This window comes from Squalius cephalus (assembly GCF_949319135.1).
Source record: "Squalius cephalus genome assembly, chromosome: 11".
NCBI classification, from domain to species: domain Eukaryota; kingdom Metazoa; phylum Chordata; class Actinopteri; order Cypriniformes; family Leuciscidae; genus Squalius; species Squalius cephalus.
The window spans coordinates 5862720-5886121 of NC_137132.1; the positions used below are offsets into that span (position 1 = coordinate 5862720).

At 37.9% G+C, this 23402-nt stretch overlaps 1 protein-coding gene across 1 annotated transcript in view; it reads left to right on the forward strand.

The window, feature by feature from the left end:
• Positions 1-3237: 3237 nt before the first annotated feature.
• The window catches only part of LOC307167641 (alpha-2-macroglobulin-like), a 50193-nt gene continuing 30028 nt past the window's right edge, over positions 3238-23402 (forward strand). Inside the window, exons 1-20 of the mRNA XM_079886901.1 lie at positions 3238-3377; positions 3714-3894; positions 4001-4163; positions 5038-5090; positions 5206-5226; positions 5407-5572; positions 9714-9798; positions 10851-10956; positions 11056-11206; positions 11321-11430; positions 11521-11715; positions 11803-12039; positions 12147-12359; positions 12447-12596; positions 12841-12963; positions 13130-13187; positions 13572-13698; positions 13910-14135; positions 14209-14335; positions 15338-15459. Coding sequence (XP_079743027.1) covers positions 3292-3377; positions 3714-3894; positions 4001-4163; positions 5038-5090; positions 5206-5226; positions 5407-5572; positions 9714-9798; positions 10851-10956; positions 11056-11206; positions 11321-11430; positions 11521-11715; positions 11803-12039; positions 12147-12359; positions 12447-12596; positions 12841-12963; positions 13130-13187; positions 13572-13698; positions 13910-14135; positions 14209-14335; positions 15338-15459 — 2700 coding nt within the window. The 5' untranslated portion in view covers positions 3238-3291. The remainder of the gene's footprint in view (positions 3378-3713; positions 3895-4000; positions 4164-5037; positions 5091-5205; positions 5227-5406; positions 5573-9713; positions 9799-10850; positions 10957-11055; positions 11207-11320; positions 11431-11520; positions 11716-11802; positions 12040-12146; positions 12360-12446; positions 12597-12840; positions 12964-13129; positions 13188-13571; positions 13699-13909; positions 14136-14208; positions 14336-15337; positions 15460-23402) is intronic.

The window sequence follows — 23402 nt, forward strand, 5'->3', positions numbered from 1 at the left end:
CAGTTTGTTTATTGTTTAATATTTTACAGTTTCTATTATTTTCTAACTACATCCACCAAATCTGGCGAACTGAAGGTTTGGTGCTTCATTGTTCAATAATGAAGGATAAATATTAACTCCAATGTATTTAAATGATACAAGACCTGATCATTCTGTCTGTGATTATTTTAATAATACTGTACATCTCAAACTTGTTTACTACAGTATTGTGTAGTAAATAAATAAGGGACACTCCACCGTTTTTTCATAATTATTAAACTATGTTATTCCCTTAACTAAGACGAGTTGATACATAGGCCTACCTCTCTAATCTCAATCGCTCTGGCGCGCGGTGACACTTTGAAAGCACTATAGCTTAGCCCATTATATTCAATGGTATCTAACAGCAATGAATTTAGAAGTGACCAAACACATCAACGTTTTCCCTATTTAAAAACAGTTACACAAGTAGTTACACGACCAAGTATGGTGACACAAAATAAAACGTGGCGCTTTTCTAAGCGGGTTAAAAAGGATAACTATAATGTATGGCGGAATAGCACTTTTGGGAGTACTTCGACTCGGCGCAGTAAAAAGTCACGCCTGATCCTCTTCCTCTTGACAGAAGTGAGAGAAAGAGGATCAGGCGTGACTTTTTGTGGAATCATTGCTCAATCAAAACAAGATGTATATTATATTATTTCTCATGTACAATCAGAATCACATTTGCATATTTATTTTGACTGGGTGGTGTCTAGAATATGTTAATTACCTTACTTTTGCTGTAAGAGTTGTTAACTGGTGAACCTTCAGCTCACAAGCCCTTATAGTTCTCAGAGCATTTCAACAAATTCACAAACTAAACTAAATTGTGTCTTTACAATGAAAAAGTTACAGCGGATCTGTCAGGTTTGTGCAGGTTGCTGAAGACGAGGGAACAGAATTTCAATGCAGCTGGTTTATTCACAAACTCAGGTTACAGGAAAATACAGAAACTCAGGAGAATACCAGGAACTCAGCAAAACACAACCATACAAAGACGAGAACCAACAAACACTGAGGGAAAGCATGACTAATTAGAACATAGGAGAAACTAAGTAACAGGACTAAACCAAAAGCATAAAAGACAGGGGAAAACTAGATAACATAACTAAACCAAAACACAGAAACGTGACAGTATCATGATATTTTTGTATGTGGAAAAAGTTTTATACAAAAACCACATCTTATCAAGCACATGTGTTCACACAAGACAAACGCCTTACATTTGCCGTCAGTGTGGATGGAGCTTCACACTTGATTAAAATTAATAGATTATAGCCTAATTAATGTTATTATTAATTTATAATTTTTATGAATCATTTATAATAAATAATGTGTCTCTGGATATCCCTTATTATATATACGTGAATGGATGTCCCTTATTTTGCCATCCTAATCTTTAAGTCCCCAAATCCCAAATCAAAAACAGTACATTTGTTGTTTCAAAAATAAAAAAATGTTTGTTTTAAGATGAGAAAATAAGACAAGATACTTCTTTGCATAATCTCGCTCAAAAAACAAGTGAGATACTGTTTCAAGTTTAGAGTTACAGAATGTGGAGATGTCTTGAAATTAGAACGAAAAGAGTTACAGTTATAGTAATTATAAAGAATTCTATAATCAAGTTATAAGCTTTTAGCTTGTTAAGATGGCAATTTATATCCATTGTATGTCCTCAAGCTGTAGAATATTTATTTTGTCCTCATTAATTGTCATTATTAATTGAACTGGATCAACCAACAACAACCACATTTTTGAAAAACAAACAAATATCAATGACAAATCACTTTAACCAAAGTCATAGAGAAGTCATAAACTTCACTCATCCCATCACAGCCAAGTACGAGACATACTATTATTCCTAAAAACCAAAAGAACTCACAATAATATATCGGGAAGTCTACAATGTTACAAACAACAGGCAGAAAAACAAATATGGTAAATCTTCATCATGGTGTAGGATCTCAAGTAAATATATGTATTGTTTAATTGCTCATCTAAAAGATTTACTTGACTTACTTATTTTAATGATAAAATCTTTTCAGACACCATATTAGGAAGGGGTCGAGGGATTTGCATATATAAACAAACATTTACTGTAACTCTCTCACTCTCACTGAGTGGGTGTAGGGGATTGTTGACCCTTGATTTCAGTATTGATTGGTTCCAGGACACAGGTCAGTTGCCTGTTTTTTTCTGTGTATAGTTTGTTCAGAAGAGTGCTATATTGCCAAAAGTTTTGGGACGTCTGCCTTTACATGCACATGAACTTTAGTGATATCCCATTCTTAATCCGTAGGGTTTAAGATGGAGTTGGCCCACCCTTTGCAGCTATCATAGCTTCTGGGAAGGCTTTCCACAAGGTTTAGGAGTGTGTTTATGGGAATTTTTTGACCATTCTTCTAGAAGCGCATTTGTGAGGTCAGGCACTGATGTTGGACGAGAAGGCCTGGCTCGCAGTCTCCCCTCTAATTCATCCCAAAGGCGTTCTATCGGGATGAGGTCAGGACTCTGTGCAGGCCAGTCATGTTCCTCCACACTAAACTCGCTCATCCATGTCTTTATGGACCTTGCTTTGAGCACTGGTGCGCAGTCATGTTTGAACCGGAAGGGGCCATTCCTAAACTGTTCCCACAAAGTTGGGAGCATGAAATTGTCCAAAATGTCTTAGTGTGCTGAAGCATTAAGAGTTCCTTTCACTGGAACTAAGCGGCCAATCCCAACCCCTGAAAAACAACCCCACGCCATTATCCCCCCTCCACCAAACTTTAGACTTGGCACAATGCAGTCAGGCAAGTACCGTTCTCCAGGCAACCGCCAAACCCAAACTCGTCCATTGGTTTGCCATCGTATAAATTACCTAAATTAATAACTTTTTTAAAAACAAAAATGAACCATCACTGAACTTGCTTAAACTGGACTGTGACGCTATTTTCTGCTGTACAGCCGAAACAAACATTGCATTATTTTCCTGTTCTCATTGTAAAGCTGATTTGAAACAAACTGTATTGTAAAATGAGCTATATAAATAAAGGTGACTTGACTTTTACTACATGCTAGACTACTATTTTTAATATTTGTTGCAAAAGTATTTTTAAGGCTTTAGTAGATCTAATTTAGCACAGGTGGTTTTTGAACTGCAGTGCCTACATGGTTGAATCATTAATCAGATGATCAATACACATGTTTTGAAGGACCTCCTTTAGCATGAGAGTCCCTTTAAAAGAGACGGTCCAGTTCATCTCATACCGTGGATGATCGCTCGTCATCATGACTCTGAATATTGGCTGCTGTTGGAAAGGGCTCCTTCTGCTCTCTTTCCTCCTGATCTGTGTCAATGGACAAACATCAGGGCCGTAAGTTTTTAACAGTTTTTGCTGAGGATAAATTATTAATATACCACTAGTCATTTTGTAAGTCTTGATGATTTCTCCTGTATTTATCTAACCGATCTGTGTTGCACAGTAGAGGTTTACTGTTTGAAAGACAACTTAAGGCACACAATTATTTATAATTACTGACAGTGTATTTTTAAGAGCAATATTGCTCTGAATAAACATACAAATTCACACTTTTCATATAATTGATCCATAGTAAATTAACTGTATTATTTTCCCTCCCAGTTTATGTTTTATTTTTCTTATTACATCTAACCACTCAGGCAATATTGTATGATCATTTTCTCTGGACAGATATTTCATGGTGACGTTTCCCGCAGTGATCAAGTCTGGATCTGAGGCCAAACTGTGTGCGACCCTTCTCAAGCCCAATGAAAGCCTTGTCATGAACATTCATCTGGTTCATGGTGTCCAGAGCACATTACTGCTGCAGGAGAAAGCTGAGGAAGAGTTTCATCGCTGCTTTAACTTCAAGGTCTGCCATCAAAACATGCACATAATGAATATTATCAATGATGTTTCATCATAATGCATCTAGTTTTTGTGGCAGGTTGTGAATACAGGAAATTATTTCTCATCAGGCTCCTCTGGTCAAGGCAGAATCAGTGCAGAAAATGAAGGTTGAACTTCAGGGAGAGACTTTCAGGATAACTGAAGAGAGAAAAGTCATGTTCAAGCATGTTCAAGTTCATCCTCTGACTTTTATCCAGACTGATAAACCCATCTATACTCCAGGACAGACAGGTGAGCTGTGAATGTCTCAAAGGCTAAAGCTCAGTAAACAATGCTGGTGTCACTGACATCTAAACCCTGATCACAGCTGATGTAGCACATATAAGTAAAGCACACTATGATCAGGCAATGAGCATAGGTCAAAGATTACAAATGTTGCAAAAACCAGCAGATGGTAAAAAAGTATGAAGTTAACAGTTTAATGGATTTACAAACAAAAAGAGGAGCAAATGAAAAGACAAGAAAAGCAGATATTAAGGATGAGTAGCTTTGAATTCTAACAGCTTTGAAACACGAGAATGGTCATCTAGTGTGCATTTGAGCAATCCCCTCACTTTCAAACATGTTCAGCCTAAATACTGTAATTACAAATATGATATCGATACTGATATCAGTATCTGTGTGACTTTATTTGATATGAAATCTATGGATACAATAGATTAGGGGTGTTCTTGGAGAGCCCACAGCCCTGCAGAGTTTAGCTTTAACCCTAATTATTAAATGTACCTGATCAGGTTTTGAAATCAACAGGGTTTGGACTAAACTCTGAAGCCCTCCAGGAGTTTGACACCCCTGATATAAATCGTTACATGTAATAAACCTCATAGCTGTCTGGGATAGGCCTACTCGATTCTAACTGGTCAGCTGGAGCAAATTGTCAGACATTTTTGCACCATTATGGCTAAAACAGGCAGCTGTGACAGCTAGTTGAATTTGGCTCAAAATACACATTCACCCAGCAGCAGAATACAGTTGTCAGTCCTGTATTTGACACTTAATACGGTTCACACACAGTTTGGTAATTTACAGGAGAGAAATATGATTGTAAGCAATTGTACCTTACATAAGATACACAAGTTTTCTAATACACATTTCTATTTTACAGTGAACTTCAGAGTTGTTACCATGGATACAAACTTTGCACCCCTTGATCAGCAGGTCTGATGATGTGTTTATCTTGCATCTTTATTTTCTCTTGCATTGTTGAAAACATGTTTAATAAATTAACACATTTTTGGCTTTTGATCTTTAATTACTATTTGCTCTTTCACAGTATAGTACAGTGGTTCTTGAGGTAAGAACACAAAACCTTCTGTGCAGTCATAACAAACACACCTTTTAAATCTGATTAACACTAGAAATTCGGTTATATTTGCAATTATTGTATTTTCAGTAGGGTAATTATATAGTTCTACATTGATAGTCAGGATATGTGTAGCTGAAATATCTGCACTGTGTCTTTGCTATTAAACAGGACAGTAAAGGTAACTGGATTGGCCAATGGACAAATGTATCTTCAACAAGGTGGATTTTGCAGCGTTCTTATGAATTAAACCCAGAGGCCCGTCAAGGCATGTACAAACTGAAGGCTTTTATTGGTGACTGGATGATCTCACATGATTTTGAAGTGAAACAATATGGTAAGTCATAAAAAAGACTCGTTATGACTGTAACCTTGGTTTCTCGAAGAGGGAACAAGACGCTGCATCGTAAGTTACGACACTATGGGAACGCCTTTGCATTATTGTGTCTTGAAGCACATGTAAAATCAGTCCAATGGTGTGGCAGAACATCATGGGGGGGTGACATCACAAGCACCCCTGAACCAAACAATGTCAGCTTCTGATAGGCTGAAGTAAGTCATGAAGTAAGTAAGTGAAATAAGTTATGGCGGAGCAATGAAACATCTCGTTCCCTCTTCAGGGAACCGAGGTTACAGTCGTAACCGAGGCATTCCCTTTCAAGGGAACTGGCTTTGCGTTGTAAGTTACAATACTATGGGAATGTTAATACCTACTATGCCATACTGACCAGTGCTTGTCTAGTGTGAATAATATCTGGAGCGCAACTAAGACTGAAGCACCTGGAAGCAAGGGGTGGTGCCCAGGTTAAGGTCATAGAACCTGACGAATGTGTGCGGAGAGGACCAGCCCGCTGCAGCCCATACGTCATGAAGAGAGGCCCCAGAGAGCAAGGCTTTAGAAGCCGCCACACTCCTAGTAGAATGTGTCTGGACAGCCAAGGGAGAAGGCTGACCGGCCAATTCATAAGCAAGAGAGATAACCTCGACAACTCACTTACTCATTCTCTGCTTAGATGCTGGGTACGCCTTTCTGCGACCCAAAGCATTCAAAGAGTTGATCAGATTTACGCCACACGGCAGCTCTGTGGACGTAAGCATCAAGCGCCCTAACCAAGCAAAGCACATTTAATTTCTCCTGGTCTGGGCGGAGGACAGAAGGCCTGCAGGCCTAATCCACAAGGTTCCACGGAGGAAACAAGATAATAATGGGTCTCTTTTCAAGGATACACCACTCAAAGGAGTGTGGTAAAAAGGGCCAAATAAACCTTAAGTGTAGAAGGGGATAATCCTGTAGAGAAACACTTGTGCGGAAACTCTAGCAATGTACCAACCGGGCAGTTAACTGGGTCTAATCCTCCGTTGTGAAACCAGCCTCTATGAGTTGGTCAATGACTCTATGACTCAAACGCACAACTTTCATACCTCTGGATGGGGGTTAAATATTTAGCCCCAGCCTGACACAGAAGGTCCCTCCTGATCGGAATCTCCTTAAGGGAGCCATAGAGGAGGGATATCAAGTCCAAAAACCAGATGTGAGTTGGCCAAAGAGGAGCCACCAACAGTAGATGGGCACCCTCCCGGCAACCTCTCCATAATTCCCGAAAGCAGAGCGATCGGGGGAAATGCATACAGGCATAATGGTATTCAACACTAGTGGGGCTGGATGACACTAATATGTCCTCTTCCACTTCTCTTCCTCCTCAATAGAAGACTCACCACCTCGGGGTAAAGTCTCCATTCCTCGGGCCTCAGCCTTTGTCTCAACCTAAGCAACCACCGATGTGTTGTCTAAATGGACAAGAACATGTCCCCTGTAGATCAGAAAATGCACTTCAACAGACCCTGGGATGAGTGGCCCTCCTGGACCGCTCCCCAACATTTGAGAGAAGTATCTGTCATAAGTATCACGTGACGACAAGTAAGTCATAACACTGGGCCTTTGGACAAGAACCAGGGTTTCCTCCACATCGTCAAGGAACAAAGACATCTTCTTGTAACCTTGATCATGTGGAATGGATTGCCCCTCAGGGAAAATCCCCTGGTCTTGAGCCACCACTGCAGGGGTCTCATCTACAACAGGCCAAAATGTATGATGTTGGCTGCTGCTGCCAACAATCTTTGAAACTGTTTGACAGTGCGTGACTGGCCTCAGCTCTTTTAATGCTGAGAGGATTATGTGTGCAGGAGAGAAACGTGCCTGCATCATCACAGAATCCTCCAAAAAGGTGGTTCTCTGTACTGGAGAAAGAACACTCTTCTTTGCGTTCTACCTCAACCCTTGCTCTTTCATATGAGCGAGGACAACATTTCGATGTTAAAACGCCATGTGCTCTGAATGAGCTAGTATCAACCAATCGTCGATGTAATTCAACACGCGAATGCCCTGGAGTCGCAGAGGAGCCAGTGCAACATCCACGCCTTTCTTGAAAGTGCAAGCTGACAGTGCTAGCCAAAAGGAAGAACCCTGTACTGGAACATTTTGCCCCCTAAAGCAAACCTGAGGAACTTCCTGTGGTTTTGAAGGATGGATATGTGGAAGTATGCATTTTTGAGTTCTATCATGACAAACCAGTCCTCTGTACTGATTATAGTCACAATTTGGCGGGGAACATTTTGAACTTTAGCTTTTGGCCGCACGATTTACATGGTGCAAATAAATTGGACATTCTTTTTTGGAACAATGAAATACCGGCTGTAAAATCCGGATTCTGGTGGGGAACACGTTCTATGGCCCCCTTCCCTAAGAAAGGTCCCTCATCTTGTTCCATAACCAGAGACTTCTCTGGACCCACAATAGTGGGCAGAACCCTGTGAAACCCTGTGAGGAGAACGAGAACAAATCTGAATTCTGTACTACATTTCGCTACGTTCCCAGATGTACACTGGGATACTGACTAGTTGGGTTGGCAGAACGGCCCCCTGAGGGCACTGGAGAGAAGTGGGCACCGTATGATGAGGTGTGAACCACTTCTCCTCGAAAGGGCCAGCCCTCAGAGGTCTGACACTGGCGTTAGAGCCTCTTAGCTGAAGCCTTCCTTGTAATGATGACATTCCTCAGATCCATTTTATCTTTTCCAGGTTGAGGCTTTGAGTGCTTACCCTGCCCCCATTCTTTCTGCGGCAGGGCACGAGAAACAACACTTTCTGTTTTTGTTCCCCCCTTCAGAAGAGCTTGAGCGTGCCTTTGGCTGCTTCCGCCCAGAAGCCTTTTGAGACCTTTGATCGACAAGGGAAGACCTGCTGGAATGCCACCACCTGCTTTTTAGCCTTCTTTAACCTCCAGACTGCTGCATAAGCCTAGGTCGGGGCCTTGAGGGATGATGCTGAATCAGGGGAAAGATCGCTCAAAAGCATCTGCTCCACCTTAGGCATCAACCAGTGGCGCAGCAGACAAGCACGCAGGCGCTTGTTGGAGGGCCCCACAAAAACCACCGTGCCAGGTTGTGCCGATAGATGATGCTCAGTTGATAGATGCAGTGCGCTGATGCACTGATAGACGATGATCAGAAGAGGATTTCCCCGCAAAAATGTTATAGTGCATAACCCCAAAGAGCTGCGAGGAAAATAAAGTTAGATAGTTAGATTAGCTTACTCCTCATTTAAAAAACAATTTGATTAAAACAAAATACTTCTCTCTAATTTTTTCATTACGTATGGGCCACAAGAGAAATATTAAGAAAATAAATTAAGACAGTTAGCCTAGGCCTATATACCATTATCAGCACGTTGAAGTAGATTCAGCTCTCCTCGTCTCTGAAAGAATATGGACCGTTAATTCAGTGTCAAATGTTTTTTCTTTCACTTTCCGTAGTAATTAATTGACTGGGATTTGAGACTTCTTCACCACCATAACTCTAGAGCAAAGTATGCACATTGCTTGTGTGATATCCACTGACTCACCTTCATGGTTTAAAATGTAAATATTTCCAATATTGTGCGAAAATTTCCTTTATCAATAATTTTTCGAAAAATGATGGACAGAGATTTAGATTTTGCACACGTCATTCCCCGTGATAAAATCAATGAAATTATTAAATAAATGAGTATCTAAATAAACAAGTACTAAATCAGGGCGGAAGAAACCCCAGAGCGTGCTTCCTGATCCTGAGAGAGGAAATATATATTGATATATAGGCACACAACCCCAAATATGACAGATGGAGTAACACAGACCGCTTGCTGAAGAAACAGAAGCTGACATTGTTTGGTTCAGGGGTGCTTTATACCTTCCAGGTCATGATGTCTCCCGCCTATGATGTTCTGCCACACCATTGGACTGATTTCACACGTGCTTCAAGACGCAATCATGCAGAGGTGTTCCCATAGTGTCGTAACTTATGACACAGCTCAAGTTCTCTTGAAAGGGAACAGACAATTTGTAGTTTTGCATGGGAAGAGTTTCAATAATATGTTTGTATTTTAATTTTTAAAATATAAATTGAGTACTAATAACTCTGATTTCTGCCTATGACTTCTAGTTTTGCCTAAGTTTGAAGTTACTGTAAAAAGCCCAAATGAATTAAGTGTTGAAGAAGAGGAACTGATAATTGAGGTTTGCGGAAAGTGAGTGGTTTCTTTTTATTTCCTGCATTAAAAAAGCAACGTGCTCTTCCATTCACACTTTCATTTAATTGTTAATTGTATTATTATTTTTTTAACTCTTCACTGTAAAAAATGATCGTAATTTTAACGGTAAAAGACTGTAAAAATGCTACAGTGAAAAACTGTTAATTGGTTAACAGAAAGTTTCCGTACTATATACGGTAAATAACTGTGATAGATCTAACGGTACATTTAATGTAATTTTACTGTAACATACCGTTAAATTTACAGTTTTTGAAAGTGAAAAACAACTCATTGTATAATTTACAGTGAAAAACCGTAAATTGACATTCCCACAATTCCCTGTGACACTTCACATTTGATGTATTTTTGTTGAAATAACTATGTTTGTTTCTTCATAATTTTCTTCGTTTTTTCTAATCAGTTATGTACATTAGGGGTTTATGTTACATTTAATGTTGTTAAATTAATGTTTATTGCATTTTTAAAATTTCATGTGTTACCATGATGGTGTTTAATGTTTGTGTGAATGACACTGTGCAGCTTCTATATATATTAGTATTAACTTTCTTGTGGAAGAACTGCTTGTGTTGAGCTTTGATTGATCATGTGACTCTCATCACTGCTGTTTCACTGCTGGTTATCAGTGTACAAAACAGATATTAATACTTCAATAGGACGGTATATTAACATTATATCATATTACTGAAATGTACTGTTATATTTACTGGATTATACTGTAAAATTGACATGTTGTTCAGAATAGCATGTACATTTTACAGTTTAAACCAGTAAATATAACAGAACTCCAGTGTGTTATATGCTGGTTTAAACTGTAAAATGTACATGTTATTCGGTAAAAGCAATTACTGTTTTGTTGTATATTTTACGGAATTGTTCTGGTAACCCCAGCTGCCAGTTTTTTTCCGTAAAAACTACGGGATTTTTTTTACAGTGTTGGGTCAGTTTCTTACTTTAACCCCCCATCCTAATACATTAGTTTCTTAACTCAACCCTGGGCTGCAGATCAGTTGCTTGTACCTTTTTCACAGATACACTTATGGACAGCCTGTACCTGGTAAATCACGGGTGAAAGTGTGCCCTAAAATAAAGCGCTACATTTTCTATCCCAAAGCGTGTTTAGAGGAAACCATTGAGGTATGTCAGTTGAAACGCAGTACATTATCTTTCCTCCATTTATCTCATTAAACCACTCATCAGTTAATAGTTATGTTTGTGTTCATTCATTATAATTAGATAAAACAGACAGGCTGTGCCATCCATACCTTAGATGCATCAGTCTTTTTTAACGTCACACTGGTAGAAGATCGTAGGTTCCACAGGTATCCACAGCATGTGATGCAGAATTTTCTTCACGTTGAGGCAATGGTTACAGAAGAAGGAACAGGTGAGCTGTTCAATTTGGTCAGATCTCTCTTACCTACATTTCTTGAATTTCTCATTTTTGACATTTTACTTTTATTTGAATAAGTATTTATGTAGGTGTTTTGACTATTTACAGAGATCACCATGACAAAATCTAAATCTGTATCTCTCACTTATGAAATTGGTAAAGTCACATTTACTGACCTGTCCAAAACATATGAACACGGATCAGTTATTGAAGGAAAAGTAAGTCTAAAATCCGTTTGTCTCAGTTTAACACCATTGATGTACGGAATTATTCCTTAACTGATTCCTTCAAAATCTTATTTTCAACAGATAAAACTCTCAAATTTCAAAGGTGCACCAATTCAAAACAAAAAGGTTTATCTTATGGAGTCCATATGGAGTTTTATGGAGTATGGAGAAACTTTGTCCACAAAACTGCTCCTAAATCTCACTACAGACAGCGATGGACTGGCCAACTTCTCTCTTAATACATCCAGTCATTCTAAAAGGCATATTGTTCTAATAGTAAGATATTTTGTGTTCACTTAATTTTCTTTTGTATTGCATGAAGAGTTTAGTTACAGGAGTTATTTCAGATTTTTTGTAATCTAGGCAAGTGTCTATCAAGAGGTCCGTGGTTTTGGACACGACGACACGCCTTACATCATTGCTGATAAAATAACAGTCCATATCATCCAACCTGCCACTCCACGCACCCCATCACGAAGTGAACTGATTATAGAGAATACTGAACAACCATTAAAGTGTGACTCTGAGTTTACTGTCACCATCAAGTATTATTTTGTTGGAGAGACAATTAAAAACTTCAAAACTGACATCGTCTATATGGTGAGAACATGTGCAGTATGTACATTATCACAGAGATGGTTTTGTTTAACAGTATTATTTGGCTGCACTAGTCAGTTTGTTATCTGAGTGTCATCTGTCTGTTTCAGGTCTTGTCCAGAGGAGTAATTGTTCATCATGGATATGAGAAGATTGAAGTGAAGATTTCTGATGGAGCAAGGGGCTCAATGTCGTTCAAACTGTCTATTAGTGCAGATCTGTCTCCTGTAATGCAGATTCTGGCGTACTGTGTTTTTCTGCCCAGTGAAACGGTTGTGGCCAGTAGCAAAGATTTCAACATTGAAAAGTGTTTCAAAAACAAGGTATGCATTGCAGCTTTAGAAATGAGCCTCTTTAAACTGTATTACTGACTCATTTCTAAAATAAATCCTATTCCCTGTATGTCACAGGTATCTCTGCAGTTTTCTCCTGCTAAAGCAGTTCCCGGTGAGAGAAACACTCTCCAGCTCTCAGCTCAGCCTGGTTCACTGTGTGGCCTCAGTGCTGTAGATCAGAGCGTCCTGATCCTGAAGTCAGGAGAACGTCTGGATACTGACAAGGTCTAGATGCTTTAAGATTCAGTGATGAGTAAATGTGTCTCTTCATAGTGGGAAACTACAGTGGGAATCTAATGATAACAGAGTTTACTTATTTCTGCTATGATCCATCAGCTGACATTTTGATTTCAGGAAATCTAGCATTAATCTTCATTCTTTCTCACCAAATTGGAAATACATTTTCGTTGGAAATACATGTATTATTTAGAAATCATACTGATAGTGTGTGAACATGGTCCCGTCACAGATCTTCAACCTGCTGCCAGTGCAATCATGGTCAAATTACCCTAGGACTGTTGAAGATGACGAGTGTCCGTTTAAGCGTTTTTGGATAAACCAAATCCAAAGATTCACTTATGAATCCTTAAAGGTAACAGTTGGATTATATGTGTGGCAGTGCAGTAGATAATGATTGGGAGAGTATATACTGCACATGTGTAAGTAAATGCATAAAAAACCTTCATGATTATACTGACATTTAAAAGTAATTTGTATTTTCATGACTTTTATTGTGGTTCATCATTGCCATTTGGCAGAAAGTGGGATTGAAGATGGCAACAAATTTGTTTGTGGAGCTCCCTCTGTGCGAGATGGGTAGGTACATGTACAGTCCAAGCTGTAATGTTTTAATATGTTTGTGCTTGTTATGAAATATATTTAAAAAAATCAAATATATTCAATTTGTAAAATTTTCACACAATTCCACAATATAGAGATGTGGGGTTAGTGAACTTTGAATCAAGTGATAATATTGGTAAGATAAACTCAACTAAAAAAAACTATATAACTTTTGTTTATAGATCCTAAATTCTAAAACTAAAATTAAACTAAATAAACTGAAACGTGAAAATATGTGTATTAAAATAATGATCTACCTTAAATTTTCTATTTACTTATGACTGGATATGGAATAGATCATTTTGACGTACTCTTCACATACATATCACTTAAAACTATAAAATATCACTTTTTTTCCAGTTTATTACAGTAGAGGGCCTGCGCCTCACCCAAATTTTAGAGAAGAGTTTGAAACACCTGGTTCTCCAGCAGTGACGATTCGAACTGTCTTTCCAGAAACGTGGATCTGGGAACTTGCTGAAGTGGGGTATTTAAAGCATAATCAGTACATTTAACATCATATTTATCTTTAATACATCATATCCACCCTTCTTGCCCACAGGACAGAAAATACCTTGCTTGCATTGCAGATTCTTAATCCAGTTTTTTCATCATCTGTGTGCTGAATATTGTCATTTATTACAGGAAAAATGGCTGAGTCAGAATCAAATATGCCTATTGTTGTAATTCCTCCACAGGGACTCTGGATCAGCTCAGGTTCCTGTCACGGTTCCTGACACCATCACCTCTTGGGAGACGGAGGCCTTCTGCCTGTCCTCTGAAGGTCTGGGTCTGGCTCCTCCTGCTCAGCTGACAGTTTTCCAGCCCTTCTTCCTAGAGCTCTCTCTGCCTTACTCCATCATCCGCGGGGAGATCTTTGAGCTGAAGGCCACTGTCTTCAACTTTCTGTCCAAGTGCATCATGGTGAGATTTCAGACGCAGTATGATGACCAAATCATATAAAATATGCCACTAATCATGTGTGTTTGATTGACAGGTTAAAGTGACTCCAGCTCCTTCCTCAGACTACACTCTCAAAGCCTCCTCTGATGATCAGTATTCATCCTGTCTATGTGCTAATGGAAGAAAAACCTTTAAATGGATCCTCACTCCCTCTGTTCTTGGTGAGTTTTCCAGTCTGAATCAGTAGCCGCCTTTTCATTGCAGATTTGCACAAAACTTTTGCAATGTTTTTTCTACAGTGCAAAATGATGGCGTTTCCGTTTACCGATGTTATGCGACTAAAACGTTATTTTTCCCTCTAACGAATAAGTCATTCCAAAAATCATTGCAACGGATGTTGGTAGTTTTACATATATCGCAGCCACCGCACTAGCCATTGTTTTTAATCGAAGGAGACGTAGACGTGTTATCCAAGCATTATTGGCAAGGGAAGATGTTAATGTAAATGTTAAACATGGAATTTCACCGCGTTTCCATTACCCTTCAAATTGCACGAATTGAAAATGCGAATTGAAAATACACCCATTAAAAAGAGAAAGACCATTTTCCATTGAAAATAAAATGTTTTTATGCTCGCATGAGTGGGTTTTTCAGGCTGTTCGAAAAAGGAATATATTGCTAAATATTTCGCTCCTAAGTATAAGGGGCTTTCCTTGCCATTAAAGCTTGGATAACACGTCTACGTCTCCTTTGATTAAAAATAATGGCTAGTGCAGTGGCTGCGATATACGTAAACCTACCAACATCCGTCACCATGATTTTGGCTTCTCGCAAGATGAAAAAATTATGTTTTAGTCGCATAACATCGGTTAATTTAAACGCCATCAATTTTACAAAAGAAAATATTAGTATTTAGAAAATACCGCAAAAGTTTTGCACAAATCATAATGGAAACGTGGCTACAGAGGAACTGTGAATGATCGTGTGAAGAATAAGTTCAGGTCACCTGTAAATGTGAAAAAACTGTTTCCATTAGTTTGCGAAAAATTCCTTTTTCGAATTGCCTGAAAAACCACCTCATGCGTGCATAAAAATGTTTTTTTCCGAAACGGACGTGTTTACAATGGGAAACTTAATTTGTAATTTTCAATTTGCTCAATTTGAAGGGTAATGGAAACGCGTCTGTTTCTCAGTTGTATATTCACGTATGTCTTGTGTTGTAGGAGTCTTGAATATTACAGTCAGTGCAGAGGCAGAGGCGTCCCAGACTGTGTGTGACAATGAGATTGTGAGCGTCCCGGAGAGAGGACGCATTGACACGGTCACACGAAGTCTGCTCGTACAGGTCAGCACACGTCATCATTTACTTATAGTAGTATATATGCTATGGCATGTGTCAAAATGACTGATGGCTTCCGGTTGTCATTGCCCTTCCGGTTGACCTTCCGGCCTGTATTGTTATGGATTGACCTATTGACCCTCCCTATCCGTCGATCATGTGGTTTTGACAGTTAGTTTTGACCTACTGACCCTGCCCATCCGTCGATCATGAGTTTTTGACAGGTTGGTCTTCCGGTGTCTTTCCGGCATATGTTGTTATGGTTTGCCCTATTGTCCTTGCTAGTCTTTGATCATGTGGTTCTGACAGAAAGTTTGCCCTATTTGTGTGTGTGTGTGTGTGCGCGCGCGTACGTGTGTCTGTGACAGGTTCCGGTAAATTAGCGTGCCGTCATCTTTCTGAATTTATTTCAAAACATAATCGTAAAAGTTTAAATATGATCTTTTAAAATTAAAAGACTGTTTAAATCAAATCTTTAAAGTTTGAATACATTCATATCTTCTATTTATCTTCTAAGAAGACTTATGTATTATTTTTACTAAACAGCGTCTGTTCAAAAACTTTAGATTGTTGAAAAACTGTGCTTGGGCATCTTAGATCTTTTGTCCATACAACATGTTGTCAAAGTTTTGTTGTTGTGTTGTTTTTAAGAAATCCGAGGACTCCACATTGCTCTTATTTAGACTAAGTTGTATCATTTGGAAAATCACTGACACGGCATAAGTAAAGTTGGTCTTGAGCGAATATTTAATTTTACTCGTCTTAATTCAAAGTATAAGTATAAGATCGTATAAGATCATTTTTACTTGCATCTCCCGAACTATCCTTAATCAGTGTGGAAACACACAGGGTGAAACGTAGTCGATTGCCGAGTTCACGCGCCTGATCATAGGTAACTAAACCTATGCGCGTGAACTCGGCAATCGACTACTTTGGACTTCAACCGAAAAACAGGATGTAAACAGGTATTTGCGCTGGCTTAAATAACATCATTTTTATACATATCTTTCACATCTACTGCAGTCAGATTCACTCGTGCTCACTCAGAAGGAATCACTCACATTTTCTGTGCACTTGTAATGACACATCAAGGATGTTAAGAGCCTAAAAGCAGGTTTAGTACTTGCCCCATTGAAGTCAACAGGGTGCAAATTTTAAAAATAGAATAACTCGGTGTAGGCAACACCGATTTTTGTCGTTGTTCTCTGTATTGACAGCACTCCAAATGTACAAAAAAATGAGCTCAATGTTAAAATTGACCGGAGTTCTCCTTTAACATCACCATATATTGTGTTTTCTAACATGATTGTAGTAACTATTGTCCCACCATTCTTCTGGGCAATTGTTAAGTTAAGCTGATTAGGGTTCTGAATTAATGGCTGTCCGAATGATGTAGAAATATTATGCTGTCGTCGTTGTGGAAGGTTGTTAGGCTGTTGATTTGTCATGTTTCCAGAATGTGTTTGAACGCTCAGCGTTTGAACGTCACCATCTGTTATAAAAATTAACAATTAAATACACAACCAAAAACCATGTAAACATTATAGTAAAGCTTATTGAAGATTGAGAAACATATTGACTACTAACAAAGTAAATTATACAACTTTTCCTACGATTGATATACTTTTTTCTGATTTTTTTTCACTATGGACTTGATCCTTTTTAATGCTGTTTTCTCTCCATATTTATTCTGTAGTTCCTCTACTGTGTCTTCCAACCTCCCTGTTGTTCTTCTCCAGCTGTGTTAACCAAAGACAAACAGTTAGAAGAATAAAATGTATGTACAATAGCAAAAATAAAGTTGGTCATTAGTTGTTAGGGTTAGATACACCTGTAGACACATTCATACACCCGTTCGCCTGTTTTCATTTAGCATACACCAGAGTTCAAACATTCACTTTTTCAAAGGCCGAATGATTACGCGGTCAAAATTTCTCTTTTTAACATAAGAGTTAAAAAATGTACATGAGTCACGACGCATTGCATTATGCACCTGACCTGCCGGCTGATGAAATATTTATTACATCAAGAAAACATGAATACAACACACTGCACTTGGATGAATACATTTATTAGATTTATTTAATAATATTACCAGTTCCATATTATCTTTATTAAAAAATAAGGCAATAAATGATTTTATTTTTTAAATTTGACTGCATTCTTGCCCATTTCTAAATGTTTACTTTTTGATTTATGAATTATAACAGACTGATGGGAAAAACATTATTTTGCTGTTACTTTATTAAAATTTGTTTTATTATTCAACTATTTCTTTCTTTTTGTTAGTTTTTATTAGTTGTAATTTTATATAAACATTTAACTTTTAAAATAAAGGTTTTACAACAACATCACCATCTTCTGTTATATTTGGGCCTCCATGCTCATCTATTTACAGTATATGATATTGGTGAAGGGGGCCTACATAAATATTTTTTAGGGGACCCCCGTATTCTCTAGCTACGGCCCTGTTCACAGGAGCCGCTGAGAGCGAGTTCCAACTGATAACGGTCATAAAGTGCAAGATAAGGTGCAAGTAGCTAAACTAATCATTTCATATTTGGCAGCTGTTTTTAGAAATGTTAAACAACGACAAAAATAATCAGTCAGACTAATCAACTTTTTTCTAATTTCACCATTTTGAACTTAAAATAGGCCTATATAATACATGTGATTTAATGTGAGAGGAGAAGAAACGCATAACAGCCATTTTCATCATATTAGGCATAAGATTAATAATGAATGTGTACATATTGTGAATTAATTTAATAAACATATTTACCTAACATCCATAGCCTTCAGTAAATTAAGGCTAGACAAAGTTCCTTTTTAACTCTGCCCCCTGCTCTAGTTAGAACTCTGTAGCGCTTAAAAGTGTGGGGCTCAAAAATAAGTGTCATTTGGAACTCTTTTATCAAAAAATATGTTGATCATGATTAAAAACTTCAGTGCCCTTCGAAGGAACCATTTTAGATAGTTTGGCATGCATGGGATTGTGTGTCCATAGGCTGGTGAGAGAGAAATACATTCTACAATGATATAAAAAATATAAAATATGCCTTCATTAAATGCCTATTTTTTATTCTATTCTTTAATCCACACATAAAATAGTTCACTGCCTCACTCCTACACACTGACACACACACACACACACACATCGCATCGTAAGCGCATAATATCACCTGCTCAAGTACTTCTTGATGAGTTTCTTCTGTATTAAACAGCGAATCTTCTCAGTCAGATCGTCGCAAGATCTCAGGAATCCTCTCACACTGCTCGTGTTCACGTGCTCCATCGCTGCACTTTTGTGCGGCTGTGTGTGACTCTAACGATTCAAACTTCCATAAAGCGCACCAAAACAGCAGCGCGGAGATGTGACGCCACGTGTCGAGCGGGCGCTCGTAAAAAGCACATCTTTGTATTTCTTCTGAAACAACCTGTTTTGAAATTGTTTAACAATTTTAACATCACTAGCGCAACACTTATCGTATTGCCGGGTGTGATTGTAATGTTTTGTATGGCGTTTTCTTTATACTCTCCCCCGGATATCTGTTTCCTACAGTTAGCTGTAATGTTAGTGAGCTCTAGGTCTTCTCTTTGTTCATATACGACAGTATTCGCATGAATTAGCTTGATTTGATAAAAATGATGGTTTAAACCATCATCTTCACGTGAGACATTTACATTATATTGTTATTATACCGTCCTAGTTTTTAAATAGCGCTAAAATGTATATTTTATATTTTAACCCTTTATGCGGATATAGAATGCCGCACGAGGTTCTCTGACATATCTTATCGTGTAAAACATCTATGTAGATCTATCTATGTTTTTAAAAATGCCTCGAAACAAGGACGCCTCTTTCTATAAGCGACCCTCAAAATCTGTGCATACAACAAAACACATGTATGTGTACGATGATTTATCAGAAAATTACTTTTGTTTGAAGAAAAACTTAAATCAGCTGGTGCTTGATAACTATCGAAGTTATTAAACACCCATGAATTCGGTAATGATCCGTTTAATGCGATATGGATATCACGTTTTAATCTTAACTCAATACATTTGAATGCGCTAAAGGACTATGAACTTTAATATTTGGTAAAATTAACTAAAGCCTGCGCAAAATGTTTGTACTGGCAGCAGCCATGCTGCTGGGGTTTTGGTCACTCGCCATTCACGATTGAAAGACCTTCCCAGAGATCAACGACGTCGTTGACGATTTCCGTGCAGCGTTTGTCCAGAAGTCTCCCCCTGATTTCTTCTAGCTTAGGGGCGATGAATGGTTTGTCTTTTATTTCGTGCAGAATAGTCCCGACTGTTCCTTGAATCCGATGCGGATGGCACAGCAGTAGCACAGCAGTCTGTGGCTAGCAGAGCTAGAGTAGAGCTAGAGCATGCGATGTCCTGAAATATTTATCATGACAACGACTGGGGTCCGCCCCTGGCCCCAACATAGGTGAATTGTTCGCAACAAACATTTTGCGCAGGCTTTAGTTAATTTTACCAAATATTAAAGTTCATAGTCCTTTAGCGCATTCAAATGTATTGAGTTAAGATTAAAACGTGATATCCATATCACATTAAACGGATCATTACCGAATTCATGGGTGTTTAATAACTTCGATAGTTATCAAGCACCAGCTGATTTAAGTTTTTCTTCAAACAAAAGTAATTTTCTGATAAATCATCATACACATACATGTGTTTTGTTGTATGCACAGATTTTGAGGGTCGCTTATAGAAAGAGGCGTCCTTGTTTCGAGGCATTTTTAAAAACATAGATAGATCTACATAGATGTTTTACACGATAAGATATGTCAGAGAACCTCGTGCGGCATTCTATATCCGCATAAAGGGTTAAAATATAAAATATACATTTTAGCGCTATTTAAAAACTAGGACGGTATAATAACAATATAATGTAAATGTCTCACGTGAAGATGATGGTTTAAACCATCATTTTTATCAAATCAAGCTAATTCATGCGAATACTGTCGTATATGAACAAAGAGAAGACCTAGAGCTCACTAACATTACAGCTAACTGTAGGAAACAGATATCCGGGGGAGAGTATAAAGAAAACGCCATACAAAACATTACAATCACACCCGGCAATACGATAAGTGTTGCGCTAGTGATGTTAAAATTGTTAAACAATTTCAAAACAGGTTGTTTCAGAAGAAATACAAAGATGTGCTTTTTACGAGCGCCGGCTCGACACGTGGCGTCACATCTCCGCGCTGCTGTTTTGGTGCGCTTTATGGAAGTTTGAATCGTTAGAGTCACACACAGCCGCACAAAAGTGCAGCGATGGAGCACGTGAACACGAGCAGTGTGAGAGGATTCCTGAGATCTTGCGACGATCTGACTGAGAAGATTCGCTGTTTAATACAGAAGAAACTCATCAAGAAGTACTTGAGCAGGTGATATTATGCGCTTACGATGCGATGTGTGTGTGTGTGTGTGTGTGTCAGTGTGTAGGAGTGAGGCAGTGAACTATTTTATGTGTGGATTAAAGAATAGAATAAAAAATAGGCATTTAATGAAGGCATATTTTATATTTTTTATATCATTGTAGAATGTATTTCTCTCTCACCAGCCTATGGACACACAATCCCATGCATGCCAAACTATCTAAAATGGTTCCTTCGAAGGGCACTGAAGTTTTTAATCATGATCAACATATTTTTTGATAAAAGAGTTCCAAATGACACTTATTTTTGAGCCCCACACTTTTAAGCGCTACAGAGTTCTAACTAGAGCAGGGGGCAGAGTTAAAAAGGAACTTTGTCTAGCCTTAATCTACTGAAGGCTATGGATGTTAGGTAAATATGTTTATTAAATTAATTCACAATATGTACACATTCATTATTAATCTTATGCCTAATATGATGAAAATGGCTGTTATGCGTTTCTTCTCCTCTCACATTAAATCACATGTATTATATAGGCCTATTTTAAGTTCAAAATGGTGAAATTAGAAAAAAGTTGATTAGTCTGACTGATTATTTTTGTCGTTGTTTAACATTTCTAAAAACAGCTGCCAAATATGAAATGATTAGTTTAGCTACTTGCACCTTATCTTGCACTTTATGACCGTTATCAGTTGGAACTCGCTCTCAGCGGCTCCTGTGAACAGGGCCGTAGCTAGAGAATACGGGGGTCCCCTAAAAAATATTTATGTAGGCCCCCTTCACCAATATCATATACTGTAAATAGATGAGCATGGAGGCCCAAATATAACAGAAGATGGTGATGTTGTTGTAAAACCTTTATTTTAAAAGTTAAATGTTTATATAAAATTACAACTAATAAAAACTAACAAAAAGAAAGAAATAGTTGAATAATAAAACAAATTTTAATAAAGTAACAGCAAAATAATGTTTTTCCCATCAGTCTGTTATAATTCATAAATCAAAAAGTAAACATTTAGAAATGGGCAAGAATGCAGTCAAATTTAAAAAATAAAATCATTTATTGCCTTATTTTTTAATAAAAGATAATATGGAACTGGTAATATTATTAAATAAATCTAATAAATGTATTCATCCAAGTGCAGTGTGTTGTATTCATGTTTTCTTGATGTAATAAATATTTCATCAGCCGGCAGGTCAGGTGCATAATGCAATGCGTCGTGACTCATGTACATTTTTTAACTCTTATGTTAAAAAGAGAAATTTTGACCGCGTAATCATTCGGCCTTTGAAAAAGTGAATGTTTGAACTCTGGTGTATGCTAAATGAAAACAGGCGAACGGGTGTATGAATGTGTCTACAGGTGTATCTAACCCTAACAACTAATGACCAACTTTATTTTTGCTATTGTACATACATTTTATTCTTCTAACTGTTTGTCTTTGGTTAACACAGCTGGAGAAGAACAACAGGGAGGTTGGAAGACACAGTAGAGGAACTACAGAATAAATATGGAGAGAAAACAGCATTAAAAAGGATCAAGTCCATAGTGAAAAAAAATCAGAAAAAAGAATATCAAACATAGGAAAAGTTGTATAATTTACTTTGTTAGTAGTCAATATGTTTCTCAATCTTCAATAAGCTTTACTATAATGTTTACATGGTTTTTGGTTGTGTATTTAATTGTTAATTTTTATAACAGATGGTGACGTTCAAACGCTGAGCGTTCAAACACATTCTGGAAACATGACAAATCAACAGCCTAACAACCTTCCACAACGACGACAGCATAATATTCAGAGGTGGAAGTAACGAATTACAACTACTCACGTTACTGTAATTAAGTAGTTTTTTTGGGTACTTGTACTTTTTTGAGTATATTTTTAAATCTGTAATTTTACTTGTACTCAAGTACATATTAAGCTAAGTAATCTACTTCGCTACTTGTAAAATCACATTTCGTTACTGAGTACAATTTGAATTGATATTCAAATCTTTGAATGGCATTTCGGTAGCCAATAAAAATATTCGATCGTAAACGGACCAATAAAACCCCTGATATTTGGACTGAATGAAAGCCGCCGCAGTCGCAGCAGGTTTGGAAGAGCTGATCATGAAGGAGGCGAGGAGCTCAGAGTGATTAATGGCTGGACTGAAAGTTTGGAGCAACAAACTACATAGTAGTATTGTCAAAATATCTATATTTTACCAGCTGCGCGTTCTCATTCTCTCATCTCAACGACAGCGAGTTTGACACACCCGCCTCCTCTCAGCGCGGGATTGCAGGTAGGCCTATTACGCATAATTTTATTAATACCTGCAAGTTTCTATGGCATATTTTAATGGCAAATGTCACGAACAATATTATAACGCGAGGGCACATTCATGTAATCGCAGAAAACTGGACGCGAGCTCTCAAATATACGAATGAACTGGACTCGGATATTGAGTGTGCGCTCTCGGACTGTGTGTCATATCCATAGACTGTAAAAAAATATGGACGTAGTGTCCGTGACGTCACCCGTAGGTTTC